The sequence below is a fragment of the Anomaloglossus baeobatrachus genome, chromosome 11, assembly GCF_048569485.1.
Source record: "Anomaloglossus baeobatrachus isolate aAnoBae1 chromosome 11, aAnoBae1.hap1, whole genome shotgun sequence".
NCBI classification, from domain to species: Eukaryota; Metazoa; Chordata; class Amphibia; order Anura; family Aromobatidae; genus Anomaloglossus; species Anomaloglossus baeobatrachus.
Window position 1 is genome coordinate 211621 of NC_134363.1, and position 19275 is coordinate 230895.

General features: G+C 51.6%; 1 protein-coding gene across 2 annotated transcripts in view; it reads right to left on the minus strand.

Annotated features, from left to right (window-relative positions):
* Positions 1 to 19275, minus strand: part of TRMT1L (tRNA methyltransferase 1L) — a 96759-nt gene that overhangs the window by 48970 nt on the left and 28514 nt on the right. For both annotated transcript variants that reach the window (XM_075328945.1, XM_075328946.1), the window contains 2 exons: positions 17327 to 17438; positions 16015 to 16094 (listed from right to left, as the gene is read on the minus strand). In XM_075328945.1, coding sequence (XP_075185060.1) covers positions 16015 to 16094; positions 17327 to 17438 — 192 coding nt within the window. The remainder of the gene's footprint in view (positions 1 to 16014; positions 16095 to 17326; positions 17439 to 19275) is intronic.

The window sequence follows — 19275 nt, forward strand, 5'->3', positions numbered from 1 at the left end:
TTTGAAAGGTTTATGATCCACCCGAAACTCTGGAGAGTCTCCAGCGCCACGTTCAGGCTGTGTTGGCATGCCTCTTGAGAGGGTGCCTTGACAAGTAGATCGTCCAAGTAAGGGATCACAGATTGACCCTGAGAGTGCAGGACTACTCCCATTGCTGCCATGAACTTGGTGAAAAGCCGTGGGGCTGTCGCCAGACCGAAGGGCAGGGCTACGAACTGAAGATGCTCGTCTTCAATAACGAAACGTAGCCAACACCGGTGCTCTGGAGCAATCGGCACGTGGAGATAAGCATCCTGATGTCTACTGATGCTAGGAAATCTCCTTGAGACATTGAGGCAATGACGGAGCGGAGGGATGCCATCCGGAACCGCCTGGCCTTCACGTGCTTGTTGAGCAGTTTTAGGTCCCCCACAATCAGATTGGAGGAAAAACCGTGTCTTGTTCCTGAAGAGGAACAGGAATTACCACTCCTTCTGCCTGCAGAAGAGCATCGGCTCGGTGGGTAGGTGGGGAAGTTCTGAAGAATCGAGCCGGAGGCCGAGAACAGAACTCTATCCTGTACACGTGAGACACAACGTCTCTCACCCACCGGTCTGTGACCTGTGGCAGCTAAATGTCGCCAAGGCGAGAGAGTCTGCCACCAACCGCGGATGCGGAGAGAGAGAGCTTAAAGTCATGAGGAGACCGCCTTGGAAGCGGTTCCTCTGGCTGCCTTCCTTGGGCGTGATTGAGCCCGCCTGGAATCTGAGCCCCTCTGAGCCTTTTGAGCCCTTTTGGACTAGGACAATTTGGACCTGCCCGAGCCTGGGAAGGACCGAAACCTCGACTGTCTCTCTCGGACAGCATTAATAGGGTAAGTCGCAATGCAGACATTGCGAGGATAAAGACGCTACCTGCGGCACAGATGTACCTGTGCTCAAGACCAGCTGCGCAAGACCAGCTGACATAGCTTAGAGTGCCCATACGGCTGCGAATACCGGAGCAACCGACACGCCGATAGCTTCATAGACAGATTTCAACCAGAGGTCCATCTGTCTGTCAATGGCGTCTTTAAGTGAAGTCCCATCTCCACTGCAACTATGGATCTAGCCGCAAGCCTGGAGATTGGGGGATCCACCTTTGGACCCTGGGTCCAGCGCCTGACCACGTCAGGGGGAAAGGGATAACATGTATCCTTAATACATTTGGAGAAACGCTTATCTGGTAAGCGTGGTGATTCTGAACTGCTTCTCTGAAGTCAGCGTGGCCAGAAAAGTACTCAATATACGCTTGAGATACTGAAATGGGATTTCTCCTGCTGGGAAGCTGACTCCTCCACCGGAGGAGCTGAGGGAGAAGTATCCAACATGCCATTGCTGGACGCTATAAGATCATTCACCATGGCGTCACCATCCGGTGTATCCGGATTGAGAGCGGTGTCAGGATCAAAGTCCTGATCAGCGACGTCTGCCTCATCATACAGAGAGTCCTCTGCTGTGACCCTGACTAGTGATGAAGCCGAGTGCCGCTCCCAGCGAGCTCGCTTAGGCTGTCTGGGACTGTCGTCCGCGTCAGAGCCTTCACCCTGGAATGCCTGGGACCCTCCCGGAGCACTGATTTTGTTCCAAATGAGGGTGGCCAGGGAGCAATAATCAAGATTGCCCATGGCCTGTCTGGACTGCAAGTCACTATCCCATGACAATCTATCAGCCGAAACTGCAACACCGTCCCTGTCCATGGACAGGGTTCACAGGTGGTTCCTTTGGCCACCTCTAGTAGAGACCCCGGCTGACCAAGTGCTACAGGGGAGCATTGCACACAACGGGGGTCAGTGGAACCTGCCGGTGGAACAGTATCACATGCAGTAAAAGCAGCATAGAAAGCCTGTGTTGCTTTTTTGCTGCTGTAGTCTAGCCATCTAGGAGCATATAGCCAAGAATAGCGACCGTACAGTGCAATGTAAAGCATACAAGCATAAAGTACAAATGAGCACTTCAGCACATGCAATATGAGCAGCTTAGAAAGCCTGTGCCTTGGCACCCTTGCTTTTTTGCTGCTGTAGACTAGCCATCTAGGAGTATATAGCCAAGAATAGCGACCGTACAGTGCAATGTATAGCATACAAGCATAAGTACAAATGAACACTTCAGCACATGCAATACAAGCAGCCTAGAAAAACTGTGCCTTAGCACCTTTGCTTTTTTTTGCTGCTGTAGTCTAGCCATTCTAGGAGAATATAGTCAAGAATAGCGACCGTACAGTGCAATGTATAGCATACAAGCATAAGTACAAATGAACACTTCAGCACATGCAATACAAGCAGCATAGAAAGCCTGTGCCTTAGCACCCTTGCTTTTTTGCTGCTGTTGTCTCGCCATCTAAGAGGGCATATAGCCCAAAAATAGCGACCTACAGTGCAGTGTAAGCATAAAATACAAATGGACACAACGGTATTTAGTGGGGTCAGCACTTCAGGTGCTGCTTACCGCCCGCCTATAAGCGGGTGTGTGCTCGCCAGAGTCCTGTGACTGGTTGCCCAGAGCTTGTCTCCGTTCTCCAGCTCGGACTGCAGGAATGGCTGCCGGCGTCCTTCTCCAGCTCGTGTGACGAGGGGCGGGCCGTGGGTGTGCCCCAGGCAAGAGCGGGAAACCGGCGTCCCACTGTGTCCAGTGAAGGGGGCTGGAGAATGCAAAGCAGACTCCAGCCCTCGACGCTGACTTTCTGTACAGCGTCCCGCCTCTCCCCTGACTGGCAGGGCTGGGGGCGGGAACGAAACGAAAACTAGGCCGCAAAGCCGGGGACTCGAGTAATAAGCGCGGCCGTCCTATGTGCACGGCCAGCGCGGAGTCCCCGGCGCACCACAAGTCCCAGCCGCGCCACAGTGTAAAAACACCCAGCAGCGGCCCGGCGCGGCAGTTCCCAATACATAAAGTCACACAGCAAAGCTGCCGTGAATAATAGCACGATGCTGTTGTCCCCGGCGCACTAGCACTCCCAGCAATGCTGGTGTGTGTGTGCGCGATGTGTACGGGGACACAGAGTACCTTAATGTAGCAGGGCCCTGTCCCTGACGATACTCAGCTCCATATCCAGCAGGTTCTCTGGGTCTGTGGATGGAGCCCGGTCTCAGTGCCTGGAGACCTGTAAGATCCCACTTCACCCAGAGCCCTGAGGGGGGATGGGGAAGGAAAACAGCATGTGGGCTCCAGCCTCCGTACCCGCAATGGGTACCTCAACCTTAACAAACACCCGACAAAAGTGGGGTGAGAAGGGAGCATGCTGGGGGCCCCATATGGGCCCACTTTTCTTCCATCCGACATAGTCAGCAGCTGCTGCTGACTAAAAACAGTGGAGCTATGCGTGGATGTCTGACCTCCTTCGCACAAAGCATAAAACTGAAGCAGCCCGTGATCCCACGGGGGGTGTATATGCAGAAGGGGAGGGGCCTTACACTTTTTAGTGTAATACTTTGTGTGGCCTCCGGAGGCAGTAGCTATACACCCAATCGTCTGGGTCTCCCAATGGAGCGCCGAAGAATAGGAATTTACGGTAAGTAAACAAAATTCCCTTCTTCTTTGTCGTTCCATTGGGAGACCCAGACAATTGGGACGTCCAAAAGCAGTCCCTGGGTGGGTAAAAGAATACCTCGATAAAAAGAGCCGAAAACGACCCCCTCTTACAGGTGGGCAACCGCCGCCTGAAGGACTCGCCTACCTAGACTGGCGTCTGCCGAAGCATAGGTATGCACCTGATAGTGTTTCGTGAAAGTGTGCAGACTAGACCAGGTAGCTGCCTGACACACCTGCTGAGCCGTAGCCCGGTGCCGCAATGCCCAGGACGCACCCACGGCTCTGGTAGAATGGGCTTTCAGCCCCAAAGGAAGCGGAAGCCCAGAAGAACGGTAGGCTTCAAGAATCGGTTCCTTGATCCACCGAGCCAAGGTTGACTTGGAAGCCTGCGAACCCTTACGCTGGCCAGCGACAAGGACAAAGAGCGCATCTGAACGGCGCAGGGGCGCCGTGCGAGACACGTAGAGCCGGAGAGCTCTCACCAGATCCAACGAGTGCAAATCCTTTTCACATTGGTGAACTGGATGAGGGCAAAAATGAAGGTAAGGAGATATCCTGATTGAGATGAAAAGGGGATACCACCTTAGGGAGAAATTCCGGGACCGGACGCAGAACCACCTTATTCTGGTGAAAAACCAGGAAGGAGGCTTTGCATGACAGCGCTGCCAGCTCCGACACTCTACGGAGCGATGTAACTGCCACTAGAAATGCCACCTTCTGCGAAAGACGTGATAAAGAGACATCCCGCAGCGGCTCGAAAGGTGGTTTCTGAAGAGCCGTTAGCACCCTGTTAAGATCCCAGGGTTCCAGCGGACGCTTGTAAGGTGGGACTATGTGGCAAACTCCCTGCAGGAACGTGTGGACCTGCGGAAGCCTGGCTAGACGCTTTTGAAAAAATACGGATAGCGCCGATACTTGACCCTTGAGAGAGCCGAGAGACAAACCCTTGTCCATTCCGGATTGAAGGAATGAAAGAAGAAGGGAATTTTGTTTACTTACCGTAAATTCCTTTTCTTCTAGCTCCAATTGGGAGACCCAGACAATTGGGTGTATAGCTATTGCCTCTGGAGGCCACACAAAGTATTACACTTAAAAGTGTAAGGCCCCTCCCCTTCTGGCTATACACCCCCAGTGGGATCACTGGCTCACCAGTTTTAGTGCCAAAGCAAGAAGGAGGAAAGCCAATAACTGGTTTAAAGACCAATTTAATCCGAGGAAACATCGGAGAACTGAACCATACCACATGAACAACATGTGTACCCGAAAAAACAGAAAAACCCAGAGAAAACAGGGCGGGTGCTGGGTCTCCCAATTGGAGCTAGAAGAAAAGGAATTTACGGTAAGTAAACAAAATTCCCTTCTTCTTTTTCGCTCCTAATTGGGAGACCCAGACAATTGGGACGTCCAAAAGCAGTCCCTGGGTGGGTAAAAGAATACCTCGTGATAGGGCCGTCAAACAGCCCTTTCCTACAGGTGGGCAATTGCCGCCTGAAGGACTTATCTACCTAGGCTGGCGTCTGCCGCAGCGTAGGTATGCACCTGAAAATGCTTGGTAAAAGTATGCAGACCCAATCAGGTAGGTGCCTGACACACCTGCTGAGCCGTAGCCTGGTGCCGTAATGTCCAGGATGCACCCACGGCTCTGATAGAATGGGCCTTCGGCCTTGAGAGAACCAGAAGCCCAGTAGAACTGTAGGTTTCAAGAATTGGTTCCTCGATCCCCCGAGCAAGGGTGGATTTGGAAGCTTGCGACTGTTTACGCCGACCAGCGACAAGGACAAAGAGTGCATCCGGGTGGCGCAGGAGCGCCATGCGGGAAGTAGAACCTGAGTGCTCTCACCAGAACCAACAGATGCAAATCTTTCTGAAATTGGTGGACTGGACGAGGACACAAAGAAGGTGAGGTGATATCCTGATTGATATGAAAGTGGGATACCACCTTAGGGAGAAATTCCGGAACCGGACGCAGAACTACCCTGTCCTGGTGAAGGACCAGGAAGGGAGTTTGTATGAGAGCGTTGCTAGCTCGGACACTGTCCTAAGAGACGAGACCGTTACTAGAAGGCCACTTCCCGTGAAAAGCGGGAAGGGAGACATCTTTCAAAGGCTCGAAAGGCGGCATCTGGAGAGCAATTAGAACCTTGTTCAGATCTCAGGGCTCTAACGGCCGCTTGTACGGAGTGCTGAGAAGACAAACTCCCCGTAGGAACGTGCGTACCTGAGGAAGACGTCGTTTCTGAAAAATACAGATAGCGCTGAGACTTGTCCCTAAAGGGAACTGAGCGACAACCCAATTTCCTACCTAGATTGCAGGAAGGAAGGAAACATAGACGATGCAACCGGCCAGGGAGAAACACCCTGCGCCGAGCACCGAGATAAGAATATCTTCCACGTCCTGTTCAAATGGAAGAATGGCCCTTGAGACAGCCAGTCTGATTGGTCTGGTAGTGCCCCCGGTTAGCCTACCGTGAGGCACCACAGAACCGAGTACCACAACATCCTCGGCCAATCTGTAGCGACGAGGATGGCGCGGCCGCAGTCGGTCTTGATCTAGCGCAGTACTCTGGGCAACAATGCCAGAGGTGGCACCTAAGGTAGCTGGAACTGCGACCAATGCTGAACTAAGGCGTTTGCCGCCAGAGCTCGATGATTGTGAAACCGTGCCATGAAGCTGGCACATTGTTGTTGTGCCGTGACGCCATTAGATCGACGTCCGGCCTCTGTCAGCGGCGCCAGATCTCCTGAAACCCGTCCGGGTGAGGAGACCATCCTCTTTCGGCCACACCTCAGCGACTTAGGAAGTCAGCTTCCTAGTTTCCACACTTGGGATGTGAATTGTGGATATGGTGGATGCCGTGTCTTCCACCCACATCAGAACCTGCCGGACTTCCTGGAAGGCTTGCCGGTTGCGCGTTCTTCCTTGGTGGTTGATGTATGCCACCGCTGTGGAACTGTCCGACTGAAGTCGGATATGCTTGCTTTCCAGCCGCTGTTGGAAGGTTTGTAGGGCAAGATACACTGCTCTGTGTTCAAGAACATTGATCTGAAGGGTGGACTCTTGCTGAGTCCACGTACCCTGAGCGCTGTAGTGGAGAGAAACTGCTCCCCACCCTGATAGACTCGCGTCTGTCGTAACTATCGCCCAGGATGGGGATAGGAAGGACCTTCTTTTTTAACCAAGAGGTGGGAAGAAGCCGCCACCGTAGAGATTCCTTGGCCGCCTGAGAAAGAACGACGACTCTGTTGAGGGACGTCGACTCCTCGTCCCATTGGCGGAGAATGTCCCATTGTAGTGGACGCAGTAAAACTGCGCGAAAGGAACTGCCTCCATTGCTACCATCTTACGTAGGAAGTGCATGAGGCGTCTCAATGTGTGCGACTGGTTCTTAAAGAAGAGCTTGCAGCCCGTAGTGAATGCTGTTTGTCTAGCGGAAGCTTCACTATCGCTGAGAGAGTAAGAAACTCTATGCCTAGATATGTTATCGATAGGGTCGGGGTCGGATCTGACTTTGAAAAGTTGATGATCCACCCAAAACTTTAGAGAGTCTCCAGCGCAACGTTCGGGCAGTGTTGGCATGTTTCCCAAGAGAGTGCCTTGACAAGTAGATCGTCTAAATACGGGATCACAGAGTGACTCTGAGAGTGCAGGACTGTGACTACTGCTGCCCTGACCTTGGCGAAGACCAGTGGGACTGTCGCTAGCCGGAAGGTAGAGCTACGAACAGAAGGTGTTCGTCTCCTATAACGAAGCGTAGACACGCTAGTGCTCTGGATCAATCGGCACGTGTGGATAAGCATCCTTGATGCCTAATGATGCTAGGAAATATCCTTGGGACCTTGAGGCGGAGTGATTCCATCCGGAACCGCCTGGTGTCCACGAGCTTGCTGAGCATTTTTAGATCCAGAACGGGATGGAACGGCCCGTTGTTATAGGTACCGCAAAGAATTTGGGGTAAAAACCGTGACCTTGTTCCTGAAGAGGAACGGGGGTCATCACTCTTTCTGCCTATAGAGTGCACCCTGTTTGCAGAAGAGCAGCGGCTCGGCCGGGAGGTGGAGAAATTCTGAAGAATCGAGTTGGAGGACGAGAAGTGAGCTCTATCCTGTACCCGTGAGACAGAATGTCTCACACTCAATGGTCATTGACCTATGGCAGCTAAATATCGCCAAGGCGGGAGAGCCTGCTACCGACCGAGGCCGCAAGTCATGAGGAAGCCGCCTTGGAAGCGGGTTTTCAGACTGTCGATTTTTTGGGCGTGACTGAGCCCGCTAAGAACCTGAGCTCCTCTGATCCTTTTGAGTCCACATTGGACGAGGAAAAATGGGACCTGCCCGAGCCTCGAAAAGGCCGAAAACCCCGACTGCCTCTTGCTCTGTTGGGGTTTGTTGTGTCCGGGCTGAGGAAAGGATGAATCCTTACCCCTGGACTGTTTAATGGTTACATTCACCAAACAGTCGGTCAGCAGAAAAAGGCAACTGGTAGGCAACCTTTTTTGGAAGCAGAATCTGCCTTCCATTCACTTAACGAGCAGACCAGGCTCTGCTTAAAAACACGGAGTAGCGGAGGCTACCGCCGCACGGTTCGCAGAGTCCAGGACAATCTGAATCGCGTAAGAAGCAAATGCAGACATTTGAGAGGTTAAGGATGCCACCTGCGGCACAGATGTACGTGTAACCGTGTCAATCTGTGTAAGACAAGCTGAAATAGCTTGGAGTGCCCCAAGGGAGAGAATGCCGGAGCCAACAGCAGTTCCATCTCCCACTGCAACTATGGATCTAGCTACAAGCCTGGAGATTGGAGGATGCCGCTTGAGACACTGGGTCCAGTCCCTGACCAAGTCAGGGGACAGGGATAACGTGTATGCTAAGCCGTTTGGAGAAGCGCATATCTGGATAAGCGTGGTGTTCCTGGACTGCCTCTCTGAAGGCAGAGTGGTCCAGAAAAATACGTGAAGCTGACTCCTCCACTGGAGGAGCTGTGAGAAATAACCCACATTCTATAGATGGACGCTATAAGATTATTTACTATGGCGTCACGATCAGGTGTATCCAGATTGAGAGCGGTCTCAGGATCAGAATCCTGAGCCGCTACTTCCGCCTCATTACACAGCGAGTCCTTCTGCTAGGACCCTGATGAAACCGAGGCCGCTCATAGTGAGCCCGCTTAGGCTGTCTGGGACTGACGTCCGTGCAGAGCCGTGACTCTGGGATGCGTGTGACATTCCCGGAGCTGTTAGTTGTTCACACTGAGGGGGGCCATGGATCAATGATTCAACAGTGCCCATATTGTGAGAGACATGTCCGGACTGCTAGGCTTCTAGTATCATAGCCATAGTCTCAGAAAAACTGTCAGTAAATACTGCAGACACCGTCCTCATCCCCTGGCCATTAGTGCATACAATGGGAGTCTATGTAACCTGCCGGCCGTATAGCCGTACATGCTGTACCAGCTGTATAGAAAAACATGTGGTTCTGCACCTTTGTTTTACACAGGGAATATGCTGATAACTCCTCCGCATAATCCAGGAGGGTATATACAACGTGCGACCAAACAGTGCAATGTATATAGTACAAGCATATCTATAAGGGCACTTCTGCACTAGTGGGGTTAGCACCACAGGTGCTGCTTAACGCCTGTTGCAGCGATTGTGTGACTATCAGAATGCCAGGGTCTTCCACACTTGTCTCTGTTCGTACAGAAACTGACACTAATGGCTGCCGGCGTCCTTGTAGAGAAGGAAGCCGTGGGCGTGCCTGAGAAAGTGCGGGAATCCGGATTCACAGTGCACACAGTGAGAGGGGTGGAGTATGCAAAACATACTCCAGCTCTCAGCGCTGCTGTGCTATGCAGCGTCACGCCCCTACCCTGACTGTCAGGGCTGTGGGCGGTAACGAAGGGAGACTAGGCCCAGAAGCCGGGGACTCGAGTTATCAGCGCGGCCGCCGTAAAAGCGCGGGCCGCGCTGAAGTCCCCGGCGCACCACAAGTGCCAGCCGCGCCGCAGTCCCAGCGGCCGGCGCGACCGATGCCTAGAAGTGGCCAGCGTCCCGCCCCTCTCCTGACTGGCAGGTCTGGGGGCGGGAACGAACGGAAGCAGGCCGCAAAAGCCGGGGACTCTAGTTATCAGCGCGGCCGCCGTAAAAGCGCAGGCCGCGCTGAAGTCCCCGGCGCACTACAAATGCCAGCCGCGCCGCAGTCCCAGCGGCCGGCGCGACCAATTCCCATAAGTGAGCCTGCTTCAGCGAAGCTGAATGAGGCCATGGCACAGGCGCCGCAGCGCTGATGTCCCCCGGCGCACTACAACACCCAGCATGCTGCGGTGTGAGCGCCAAATGCACGGGGACACAGAGTACCTTGAGGAAGCAGGGCCATGTCCCTGATGTACTCCGCTCCATCCAGCATCTTCTCCAGGGGCTGTAGATGGAGCCCGGTCTCAGTGCCTGGAGACCGGTAAATCCCACTTCACCCAGAGCCCTGTAAAAAGGGATGGGGAAGGAATCAGCATGTGGGCTCCTGCCGCCGTACCCGCAATGGGTACCTCAACCTTACAAACACCTCCGACATACAGTGGGGTGAGAAGGGAGCATGCTGGGGACACTATATGTGTCCTCTTTTCTTCCATCCGACATAGTCAGCAGCTGCTGCTGACTAAACAGTGGAGCTATGCGTGGATGTGTTGCCTCCTTCGCACAAAGCACAAAACTGGTGAGCCAGTGATCCCACTGGGGGTGTATAGCCAGAAGGGGAGGGGCCTTACACTTTTAAGTGTAATACTTTGTGTGGCCTCCAGAGGCAATAGCTATACACCCAATTGTCTGGGTCTCCCAATTAGGAGCGAAAAAGAAAAGTGGGTAGGGCAAAGGGCCAGGGAGAAAAACCCTTATCAGAGCACCAGGATAAGAAGATCCTCCAAGACCTGTGATAGATCTTGGCGGACGTTGGTTTCCTGGCCTGTCTCATAGTGGCAATGACATCTTGAGATAACCCTGAGGACGCTAGGAGCCAGGACTCAATGGCCACACAGTCAGGTTGAGGGCCACAGAATTCAGATGGAAAAACGGCCCTTGAGACAGCAAGTCTGGGCGGTCTGGGAGCGCCCACGGTTGACCCACCGTGAGATGCCACAGATCCGGGTACCACGACCGCCTCGGCCAATCTGGGGCGACGAGAATGGCGCGACGACAGTCGGACCTGATTTTGCGCAGCACTCTGGGCAGCATCGCCAGAGGAGGAAATACATAGGGCAGTCGAAACTGCGACCAATCCTGAACTAATGCGTCCGCCGCCAGAGCTCTGTGATCTTGAGACCGGGCCATGAATGCCGGGATCTTGTTGTTGTGCCGTGACGCCATGAGATCGACGTCCGGCGTTCCCCAGCGGCGACAGATCTCTCGAAACACGTCTGGGTGAAGAGACCATTCCCCCGCGTCCATGCCCTGTCGGCTGAGAAAATCTGCTTCCCAGTTTTCTACGCCCGGGATGTGAACTGCGGAGATAGTGGAAGCTGTGGCTTCCACCCACTGCAGAATTCGTCGGACTTCCTGGAAGGCTTGACGACTGCGAGTGCCGCCTTGGTGGTTGATGTATGCGACGGCAGTGGCGTTGTCCGACTGGATCCGGATCTGCCTGCCCTCCAGCCACCGATGAAAGGCCAATAGGGCTAGATACACTGCCCTTATCTCCAGAATATTGATCTGAAGGGATGACTCTATCGGAGTCCAGGTTCCCTGAGCCCTGTGGTGGAGAAAAACCGCCCCCCACCCTGACAGGCTCGCGTCCGTCGTGACCACAGCCCAGGATGGGGGTAGGAAGGATTTTCCCTGCGATAGAGAGTTGGGAAGGAGCCACCACTGAAGTGACGTCTTGGTTGCAAGGGAAAGAGAGACGTTCCTGTCGAGTGAAGTCGACGACCTGTCCCATTTGCGGAGAATGTCCCACTGGAGTGGCCGCAGATGGAATTGCGCGAAGGGCACTGCCTCCATCGCTGCCACCATCTTCCCCAGGAAGTGCATGAGGCGCCTCAAGGGGTGTGACTGACCCCGAAGAAGAGATTGCACCCCTGCCTGCAGCGAAAGCTGCTTGTCCAGCGGTAGCATGACTACTGCTGAGAGAGTATGAAACTCCATCCCAAGGTACGTCAGTGATTGGGTCGGTGTCAACTTGGATTTTGGGAAGTTGATGATCCACCCGAACTGCTGGAGAGTCGCCAGAGCGACGGAAAGGCTGTTTTGACACGCCATCTGAGAGGGTGCCCTGACCAGAAGATCGTCTAAGTAGGGAATCACCGAGTGGCCCTGAGAGTGTAGGACCGCCACAACAGATGCCATGACCTTGGTGAACACCCGTGGGGCTGTCGCCAGGCCGAAAAGGCAATGCCACAAACTGAAGGTGTTCGTCCCCGATGGCGAAACGCAAAAAGCGTTGATGTTCGGGTGCGATCGGCACATGGAGATAAGCATCCTTGATGTCGATCGATGCTAGGAAGTCTCCTTGTGACATCAAAGCGATGACAGAGCGGAGAGATTCCATCCGAAACCGTCTGGTGCTCACATGTCTGTTGAGCAGTTTGAGGTCCAGAACGGGACGGAACGAACCGTCCTTCTTTGGCACCACAAACAAGTTGGAGTAAAAGCCGCGACCATGTTCCTGGAGGGGAACAGGGATCACAACTCCTTCTGTCTTCAGAGCGTTCACCGCCTGAAAAAGTGCATCGGCTCGCTCGGGGGGCGGAGAGGTTCTGAAGAAACGAGTCGGGGGACGAGAGCTGAACTCTATCCTGTAACCGTGAGACAGAATGTCTCTCACCCATCGGTCTTGAACATGTGGCCACCAGGCATCGCAAAAGCGGGAGAGCCTGCCACCGACCGAGGATGCGGTTCGGGGATGCCGAGAGTCATGAGGAGGCCGCCTTGGAAGCAGTGCCTCCTGCGGCCTTTTGGGGATGTGACTTGGACCGCCACGCATAGGAGTTCCTCTGGCCTTTCTCCGGCCTGCTGGACGAAGGGGATTGGGGCTTGGCGGAAGGACGAAAGGACCGAAACCTCGATTGTATTTTCCGTTGCTGAGGTCTCTTTGGTTTGGACTGGGGTAAGTAAGGAGGAGTCCTTTCCCTTGGATTCCTTAATAATCTCATCCAATCGTTCGCCAAACAAGCGGTCGCCAGAAAACGGCAAACCGGTTAAGAACCTCTTGGAAGCCGAGTCTGCCTTCCATTCGCGCAGCCACATGGCCCTGCGGACTGCCACAGAGTTAGCGGATGCCACCGCTGTACGGCTAGCAGAGTCTAAAACTGCGTTCATGGCGTAGGAAGAAAAAGCTGACGCCTGAGAAGTCAAAGACGCAACCTGCGGAGCAGAATTACGTGTGACTGCATTAATCTCAGCCAGACAAGCTGAGATAGCTTGTAGTGCCCACACGGCTGCAAAGGCCGGGGCGAAAGACGCGCCCGTGGCTTCATAGATGGATTTTACCAGGAGCTCTATCTGCCTGTCAGTGGCATCCTTTAGCGATGAGCCATCTGCAACCGATACCACAGATCTAGCCGCCAATCTAGAGACTGGGGGATCCACCTTGGGACATTGAGCCCAACCCTTAACCACGTCAGAGGGGAAGGGGTAACGTGTGTCAGTAAGGCGCTTAGTAAAGCGCTTGTCCGGAACCGCTCTGGGCTTCTGGACAGCATCTCTGAAGTTAGAGTGATCGAAAAACGCACTCCGTGTACGTTTAGGGAACCGAAACTGGTGTTTCTCCCGCTGAGAAGTCGACTCCTCTACCGGTGGCGGCGGGGGAGAGATATCTAACACCTGGTTGATGGACGAGATAAGGTCATTTACTATGGCGTCCCCTTCAGGTGTATCAAGATTGAGAGCAACGTCAGTGTCAGAGCCCTGAGCTGCGACGTCCGCCTCGTCCTCCAGAGAGTCCTCACGCTGGGAACCCGAGCAGCGTGAAGAAGTCGGGGAAGATTCCCAGCGGGCCCGCTTAGCCGGTCTGGGACTGTGGTCCGGGCCGGAGTCCTCCACGTGAGACCTAGGGCCCCCCCTGGGAACGTACTGCGGCGCGGACAGAGAGGGGCCTAGAGGTGAAGATCCAACAGGGCCCGGGGCTTGTGTAAGGACCGGTCTGGACTGCAAAGCTTCAAGCAGCTTGGCAGACCATTTGTCCATAGACTGAGCCATGGATTGTGAGAGTGACTCAGAGTTTTTCAGCCAAAACTGCAAACTCTGTCCCTGCCGCCTGGACAGGGGGAGCAAGGGGTTCTACCTGAGCCGAGGGGCCCACTAGTGACCGAGGCTCGGGTTGAGGAAGCAAAACAGGGGTTGAGCATTGCTCACAGTGAGGGTAGGTGGAACCCGCAGGTAACTTAGCCGCACAAGAGGTACAGGTCGCAAAATAACCCTGTGCCTTGGCACCCTTGCTCTTTGTGGACGACATGCTGTTGTCTCCTAGGAGAGTGATCACTGAGGGTATATGGGAAGGGTATACAGCCCGACCGAACAGAAAGATATATAAATATATATAGTATCTATTCCGGCACCCTAAGGAGACCAGCACCGGGTGACCGGTGTGGCTTACCGACCGCTAAAAAGCGGAGTGTGTGTCCTCCAGATTCCCTGCCTTAGGTCTCCCAGCATTGCAGAGCTCTTTCCAGGAAATCCTCCACAGGCAGAATGCCAAAGAAATGGCTGCCGGAGCTCTCAGGGGAGGAGTGGAGCCGTGGGCGGCGTTAGAAAAAGTGCGGGAATCTGGAGTCCCCACAGTGATCAGTGAGGGGGGAGGAAACATACAGGATGCTCCGGCCCTCACAGCCGACGTCAGGCCGGCCGTCCCGCCCTTACCCCTGATAGACAGGCCCGGGGCCGGGAGTTTTGCTACTAGGCCGCAATTGAAGCCGGGGACTAAATTTAAGACCGCGGCCGACAAACAGGCGCGGTCGGCGCGGAAGTCCGCCGGCCGTCACATATAAGCAGCTGCTGCAGCGTCCGGGATGAAGGTGCTCCATGCACATCCCCCATGGGGATACAGAGTACCTTAGTGATGCAGGGCCCGGTCCCTGAGGATAAATAAACTCCTGTCCGACAGATTCCTACAGGGGCTGCGGAGGGAGCACGGTCCCAGTGAATGGATGACCGCTCAGGATCCCACTTCTCCCAGAGCCGCTAAGGGATGGTGAAGGAGACGGCATGAGGCTCCGGCCTTTGTACCCGCAATGGGTACCTCAACCTTAACAGCACCGCCGACTTAGTGGGGTGAGAAGGGAACATGCCGGGGGCCCCGTGTGGGCCCACTTTTCTTCCAACCGATATAACTAATCTGAGAATTCATGAGTGGATGTGTGCCTTCTTCCACACAAAGCATAAAACTGGGGAGCCCGTGATCCACGGGAGGGTGTATAGGCAGAGGGGAGGGGTTACACTTTTTAAAGTGTAATACTTTGTGTGGCCTCCGGAGGCAGAAGCTATACACCCAATTGTCTGGGTCTCCCAATGGAGCGACAAAGAAAATAAACTTTAAAACTTTGGACAGTAGCCATAGCTGGAGAATAGACTAGAGTAGCACTGACCGGATGACTTTTTCCAGCATCACTGCAAGTGATTGACAGGTGTCTATGGAGAAGAGCTGTCACCTCTAGCTACTTTGGGTGAAGCCGGTCAAGAGCGGTGCTGGAGTACTCTGGTCTCTGGCAATTCTCCCAGTCTGGATTTTTATGCTACGCTGCCACGATGAGTTTGATAGTGCAGAATTCTGCACCCATTATGTAATTTATGTATGCATTTATTGCTTTTTTGTACATGCCTTTTTGAAGATATGGTTTTGCGGCTTTCAAACACACACTGCAGAGTTAAAATAAAACACAGTGGGCAGGAGATTTCTATAAATCCATCCACTCTGCTGGAACTGTAAGGCTATGTGCCCACGGCACTATGTATCTGCGGATATATCCGCAGGTTTCCCGCAGCATCTCCCCGGAATCCGCAGCTATCCATAGTTGCAGGATTCCAGCGGGATAGATGCAGTAAACCTGCGGACATACATGCGGCTTACCTGCGGAAGTCCCGGCCTCTATCTCCACAGTGAAGGGTCGGGAATTCCGCAGATAATTCCGCAGGAATAATTGACATGCAGTTACGTGCAGCTGACTTCTATGCCCGCCGCTTTCTCAGCAGTATCGCAAGAGCCCATGACGTCACTGCTAGTGACAGTCTCGAGCCGCCCGCAAGACTTGATGTGAGAACGTGGCGGGCATAGAAGGCAGTGAGAGCGCTGACGTCAGGAGTACAGGAGATCGTCACAGCAGGTAAAGACCTCATCTAACCTCCTGACAGCAAAAACGCACCAAAAATGCGGGTAAAAACGCAGTGTGTGAACATAGCCTAAGACGGTACATTTCTGATGCAGTGAAAATACACACAGTCAAAAACGCATCAGAATACAATTAGTTTAACAAAAAAACAAAACACATTACCAGTGGAACTAAAGGCATCCAGACACTCTAATGGTTTCCTCTCTTCAGCCAGTACTGCAAGAGCACAGAAAATCAGCTGCCTAGAATAAAGCAGACACATATTTATGTCCTGAAAGAAAAGAGTATTCAGTCATTCCTCCTAATCTACACATCTTAACACTAGAACTACTGAGGTAGTCATTTTGACTACTTTGCACCATGTATTTCTATATAGGTGTCACGAGTCCAGTAGTTCTAGTGTTAAAGAGGTTTGTACATCCCAGGGGATTTTTTGTTATGCAAGTAACCTGGGCTAAAAATGTTGTACTATTTGCCTACTAAAGTCTCTGTGTTGCACTGTCTATTCCTGAATGAGTTAGATAAGGGTGTCAGCTGTTATGATGGTCTGACAGGCTGCTTGCAATTATTACTGATGAGCTCCTTTCAGCTGATTTATGACCACAGATCACATCAACGTGAATGTACAATAAAACAAAAAGCTTTTTAAAAAGGGGTGGTCCGAAAGCCCAAGAAAAATTCATCTAAATCCCCATCTCTTTAGTGCTGTAATTAATTTTTAATATACTTGCATTAAAAATTCCTTATCTCTCTAGACTAACTGCATTTGTATTTTTTTACCTACTTCCTGAAGCTTCACTTGAGAATGTGCACAATGACAGTGCGCTCTGTTACCGGCTCCAATCAGTAGTAATGAGCTGGCAATAGAGACGAGTGCACTGTCAGTGCGCGGTGTCAGGGTACCTGGCGTGCCGAGCCAGTCCCGCCCCCACAAGTGACAGAATGAAGGAGTTTTTAATGCAAGCATGTTAGAAATTAGTTTAGATTATCAAAAAATGGATACAGATTTAGATGAAAATCTATTTTGACTTTAAACCACCCCTTTAAAGCCACAACTGTGCATGTTTTAAATCAAACCGAATCGCAGAAATTGATATCAGCCCAAAATATGTGCATTGAAAGTAAAAATATAAATAAATTCTCAAATATTTGTTCATATTTGAGAATACCTTATAATATTTGAAGGGGGTATGCCCATCTTCTAATATTACGGCATATTACTCAGATACTCCATAACGTTATGGCGAATGAGAGGTCACACCTCTGGAAAGAACAAAGTGGTAGAATTTCCTGGGCTTCTTCCCTTCATAAAAAGTTTTATTGTTCCTTCAGCTCAATTAAAAGGTAGGGATGCCATTAGATGCCCATAAACAGGAATTCGGCGCCGGACTCGACCCAAAAATTGAGTTGTGACAGCAAGCATGCCTACAATCCCCCTCAAGTATCATACTCCAAGACCGCACATAAAACTCACCTGTTCGTTTTCATTACAGGGTTAAAAAAGGTACCAGTTTTCTGTGGAGAGGTGAAATTAGGAAGAACCTGAATCTGAGTGTTGGCCTCTTGTAAGACTGTTTCTGGTCTCCCTATGGTGTAAAAAAAACAAAAATCACAAATGCAAAGATATTTTTCATAAGAATTGCTTATGATAAGATAAGATAAATGCACAAAATTTACATGATTACTGCAGTCTATTCACTAATAACCCCGTAGACATCAGGCGCCCGCGGGTGGTGCTCGTCCATTCCCAACATTTAAAGCCCTAGATCCGTGAAATATTGCTTACACTAACCACTTTCAAAAAATGTAAATAATTTAACTTGTAAAAAAAAAAAAAAAAAAAAAAAGTAGATTTAAAACTGTGTGTGTGTGTGTGTGTGTGTGTGTGTGTGTGTGTGTGTGTGTGTGTGTGTGTGTGTGTGTGTGTTCGTTCCTTTTATATGCAGTATTTCCCAAAAAATAAGACGGACTCATTTTATTTCTTGCTGTGAAAGATGCGCTAGGGCTTATTTTCAGGGGATGTCTAAGCCCCCCCCCCCTCCATGAACAACAATCCACATTTCTTTTTGAATAAAAAAAAATTAAAACAAACATTTGTTCCAATATAACCCTATCGCATTCTGGAATATCAAAATAACACTCCAAACCCTGTGTGTAACGTGTCCATCTGTCTGTCTAGCCACACTGCACATACATGCAAGCCTGTCTCCTCTGCCTTACACGCCTACAATTAGGATACCTTTTGGTAACAACCTAGTCACATGATGTGATGTCACAAAGGTCCTTAAGCAGTGTTATCGGGATATAAATCCTGGGGCCCCTAGGAGAATAGAGGCCCGGTGAAATTGCCCAGTTTGCTCTCCCTTAACCCTAATACCAGTCCTACATACCAGCCTGCCTCCTCATTCAGTTCTTTTAGACTCCTCCAGTTAAGAGACCTTTGATAACATCATGTCACATGACAGTGGAGTCATCAAAGGTCCTTAAACAATCTTAAACGCAATACAACTTCTGGGATCCCTAAGAGATTGGTGGCCCTAACAAATTGTGCACTTTGACTCCCCCCAACGCCGGCCCTGACTGCAATAGTAATTTTTGGAGCTTATATTTCCAGAATATTCCAGAAATCCTGTAAAATCATGATAGAGCTTATTTTCGGGGAAACCCCCCCAAAAAAACAGTATTTACAAGAGCTCTGCTTATATACCAATTGTACAATACAGTTGTCAGAACTGCTCTTTTCAGGATGTCACATCCAAATTTACCATCCAAACGCCATTTACCTCAGAAATAGAGGTAATCTGCAAGTAAATAGTCTTTAAAGGGGCTCTGTCAGCATAGAGTGAGTGTTCAAATCAAGTACAGGCGCTCGCTGCATCATGGCGGGGCTAATCATTTAAGCGCAACTTCCCACGTACCATATTTTTCAGACTATAAGACCCACCTTGCCATAAGACAAACCCCAGATTCAGACAGCAGGAGATAGAAAAGTGGAAGGGTCCTTATCACTAATCTGAATTTCAGTAGGGTACAATAGGGAAGGAATAAACCTATTGTTAGTTACTGTTTACATTGTGTACTATACACATACAGCTCTGCTGCATGCACACTACACATACAGCTCTGCTGCATGCACACTACACGTACAGCTCTGCTGCATGCACACTACACGTACAGCTCTGCTGCATGCACACTACACGTACAGCTCTGCTGCATGCACACTACACGTACAGCTCTGCTGCATGCACACTACACGTACAGCTCTGCTGCATGCACACTACACGTACAGCTCTGCTGCATGCACACTACACGTACAGCTCTGCTGCATGCACACTACACGTACAGCTCTGCTGCATGCACACTACACGTACAGCTCTGCTGCATGCACACTACACGTACAGCTCTGCTGCATGCACACTACAC